Source organism: Mercenaria mercenaria, chromosome 1 (genome assembly GCF_021730395.1).
Source record: "Mercenaria mercenaria strain notata chromosome 1, MADL_Memer_1, whole genome shotgun sequence".
Taxonomy (NCBI): Eukaryota; Metazoa; Mollusca; class Bivalvia; order Venerida; family Veneridae; genus Mercenaria; species Mercenaria mercenaria.
The window spans coordinates 91,819,745-91,823,285 of NC_069361.1; the positions used below are offsets into that span (position 1 = coordinate 91,819,745).

General features: G+C 34.7%; 1 protein-coding gene across 1 annotated transcript; it reads left to right on the top strand.

The window, feature by feature from the left end:
• Positions 1-217: 217 nt before the first annotated feature.
• LOC123545400 (uncharacterized) lies at positions 218-2,928 on the top strand. The gene is made up of 2 exons (XM_045331721.2): positions 218-648; positions 2,273-2,928. The coding sequence occupies exons 1-2, from the start codon at positions 270-272 to the stop codon at positions 2,674-2,676; spliced, it is 783 nt and encodes a 260-aa protein (XP_045187656.2). The 5' UTR covers positions 218-269; the 3' UTR covers positions 2,677-2,928.
• The last annotated feature ends 613 nt before the right edge of the window (positions 2,929-3,541 follow it).

The following is a 3,541-nucleotide window of genomic DNA, read 5'->3' on the forward strand; positions in this document are numbered from 1 at the left end:
TAAAGGTGAGAACTGGTTTGCTAAAAAGGTGAGAAATACCGCCTATAATTTATGTACTGCACAGTAGCTATACAGTTTTCGCCCATCAAATAATGTTGAAACTCAACTCGATCGCATCTTCAGCTGGGTTACAATATGTAAATATTTCTTCTCGTATTTAATAACAGTATATCATCGGATAAACTGTAACCAAATACTGATCTTTAGATACACAATTGTATTCGTATTTTGTCTACACACATCTTCTTTCATTTTCAAATTCATCGAAAATGGCTACATACGTCAGGGCATCGCTGATTATTTTCCTTTGTGTTTGTGGTTTTACCAAACAAGATGACGATCTTCTCGAGGCGATATCACAACTAGAACTCTTTGTTAAAGATGTTAGACGCGAAATGTTTGAAGTCAGAAATGAAATTGAATCTAAACTCCATGACTTGAAAAGGAAAGAGATCGACTTCTTACAATACTATTTCGGACTAAAGAAACAAAGTCCTAAAAAGATAGAAAGAGCTGTTGAAGAATCAGAGAAAAAAGTTGAGAATTTGATTCTTGATCTAAAACACAATCGCAGGGATTTGAGACTAAAGGTTAATCAGCTAGAAATAATAAACAACAGAGGACTTGGAAATGAATTATCACTAGCAGGTGAGTAATTTTATAAAAATACATATACATTGCTTAGCATTGATATATTTTATATAGAGGCAAACCTGCCTGTCAAGACCACCTTTGGAAAAAAATATTATTGGTCGAAAGGTTATCCCTTATCCTATGTACAAATACAGTGCAAGATGAAACTGTGGCTTATGTAAACATGTTATATAAATGTGATTTATTCGAAGATGGTCGTTAATACTGTTTTCGCTATAAATCAGTGATACGTAGCTAGTAGTTTGCTGGCGTGATCACGGCACAGACGCACGGTGCATATCCATCTTTGCGAAATCTGCTATATCGGCGTTTTCATTTCGTCGGTACCGGCGATTCTTTGTTATAAGGTAGCAGGGTACACTTCGAATTTTGGCCCCGTCAATATTTGTAATAATTAGAACTTTGTGATTTTGGATGTCTGTAAAATAAGGTGAGAAATAATGATTATTAATTCTTTAGAAACTTTATACAGCGGATAAAATTCTGATGTCAGTTGTAAAACTAACTGCTGGTAGCTTTGTATGAATCAATGAGACACCTTTTCGCGGAAAAATTCAAATCACGGAAGGGTTCTGTGCTTGTTGATTGATACTCAGGAAAGTTTTCGCTGTTTTGTGAAAACACGAGCTGGATGGGCCCCATTCCGTTTATAGCCTGATGTTCAGTAAGGACTATAAAATTGAGAAATGCAATAAAATTGGGCATTGTTTTTGCAGCGGGATCATTGCAGGCTGTTCAAAAAGTGCAAAATTGATGATTTTGGCATGCTATTTTTTCATGGATGGTGTAAACCTTTCGTTTTGATAACTTTCTATATCCTTGTATGATAATCCTGATCTTGCCATTAATTAAAAGCACAAAACATGCACGCAATTTATAAAATGGCCACTCTGATTCTGCACATAAGGGAAGTGCAATATTGCGACTCGCTACATGTAAGACTGTCCGTGCCCAAAATTTTCGAATCTAAGTGTACCCTGCTACCTAAACAATGTCCAGGTCGGTAGAGGAGGCGAAAAATCGATCGAGCTGCCCTCCATGATCGTTGGTATACTGCTCAAAAATAAGTAGAGCACGGCACATTAGAATGTTTTACTATGTATTATAGTGTTCACTTTTTAATTATCAGCGATTTTGTTCGCAAACTCGATGAAATTAGTTGATGGTGTACTGACATGGAACATTAACCCCACCTTTTCCACAGTCTTTAACGAGTTTGTGCTTTGAAATCACACATTATCAAGTGCACTTTTTCAATATTCTTCCACAAAAGACTGACAAATAGGCCGAAATGAAAATGGAATTATTAAAAAAGCCCTTACTTTCGGTTTTCTCGGGGCACCGGCGGTCTCTCTGCACACCTGCTTTTGATGTACAGACAGGCTCTATGCTAATGACTATCTTGACACATTTATACCTTAATTAATTTGGTGTGTAGATCTGACTTTCTGTTAATGTCTACCTTCACGCCTTATTTCAAAACGTCCAAAAAAAAACAAGCTGAAAATGAGTTTACTATCGACCCATAATAAGATTTACGTTGAAGTGACAATTACTCTATTTAGACTCTATATAACTATAGTTCATAAACGAAAATGGATCGTTCTTTTATTTGCAGGTTCACGGTATGTCCCAGATGTTTCATTCAGAGCAAGTGTTCCAGAAAAAACGCGGTTCCGCGGCGTGGAAAAAATTATATTTTCTAAACCTTTGGAGAACACTGGACACGGTTATGACAATGAAACTGGTATTTTCACAGCTCCTTTCACAGGGACATATTTATTCACTTTTCACATTTGTCAAGGAGGAAATTACATTGATTTAGCAATAATGAAGATCACACATGTATTAAGTTGGGCAAGGTTTTTTCCTTACTATTTCTCCTGCCATAATTTGGATTTGATAACAACCATGGAACCGGGAGACAAAGTATATGTGCAACATATTTCCTCGTGGGATTACTCGGTTATATACGACAGAAACGAACTTTCAACATTATTCTCTGGTGTGCTGATTTCATAACAAATTGGCTGGTGTAACATTTGAAAAATAAATAAATTGCACATTCCATTAGTTGATTAATATGTTTGAAAATATGAAATAAAAAAAACGTTTAAATTTTATCCTATTAAATAAAGATGGTTATATATTATATATATATTATATAAAACTGTTACTCTTTACTTTATGACTACTTGCTATATTGAAGCTTTGTACTTTTTTCTATAAAAATACACATTTTACATACACAGAAATAAAGTTATCATCTCACAATTTATTAATTTTGCTAAAGCCCGTAGTTTAAGAAAAGTGAAAGTTTCAAGTTATTCTTAAGAAACTGGCCCCTGACCTGGGTGTGTTTGCATACAAAGTGAGTGCAAAATAATATAATAATAATGCATGGTTTAGCATGATAAAACTATGAATGAATATAAGACAATCAGACCGACTAAGATCATACTAAAGATAAATTAGTGCTGATACTACAGTACTGACTGAAGGTGAATTATGTTTGTACGTGTATGAAAAGAATCCATTCCAAAAAATGGCACAAGCGCTAACATCGCTTTGATAGTTAGAATCCCAATACATATAGGATTTGTTTCGGCTAACCATATCATCAATATGATACTGCGATTTATTCGACGCCGCCCAGGAGGCAGCGTCGAGTATATGGGATACAATTTTATTTCGGACCCTGTAAAGATGGTAATGAATAGTTTTGGAGTGATAAACTGAACACAGTGAATAGTTTTTAAAATGACCAACGACAATGCACAATAAATTTTAGAGAATAAACAAAAAATGGCAAAAAGAAAACATAAAAAATGTATGTAATGCAACTTATTATGTGATATAAAACATTGTTATCTGTCTTTCCTCTCCT

Coding starts and splice junctions, on each gene's coding strand:
- LOC123545400 (XM_045331721.2), top strand. CDS start 270: ATGGCTACATACGTCAGGGCATCGCTGATTATTTTCCTTTGTGTTTGT. Junction 649..2,272: donor AAATGAATTATCACTAGCAG/GTGAGTAATTTT, acceptor TTTTATTTGCAG/GTTCACGGTATGTCCCAGAT.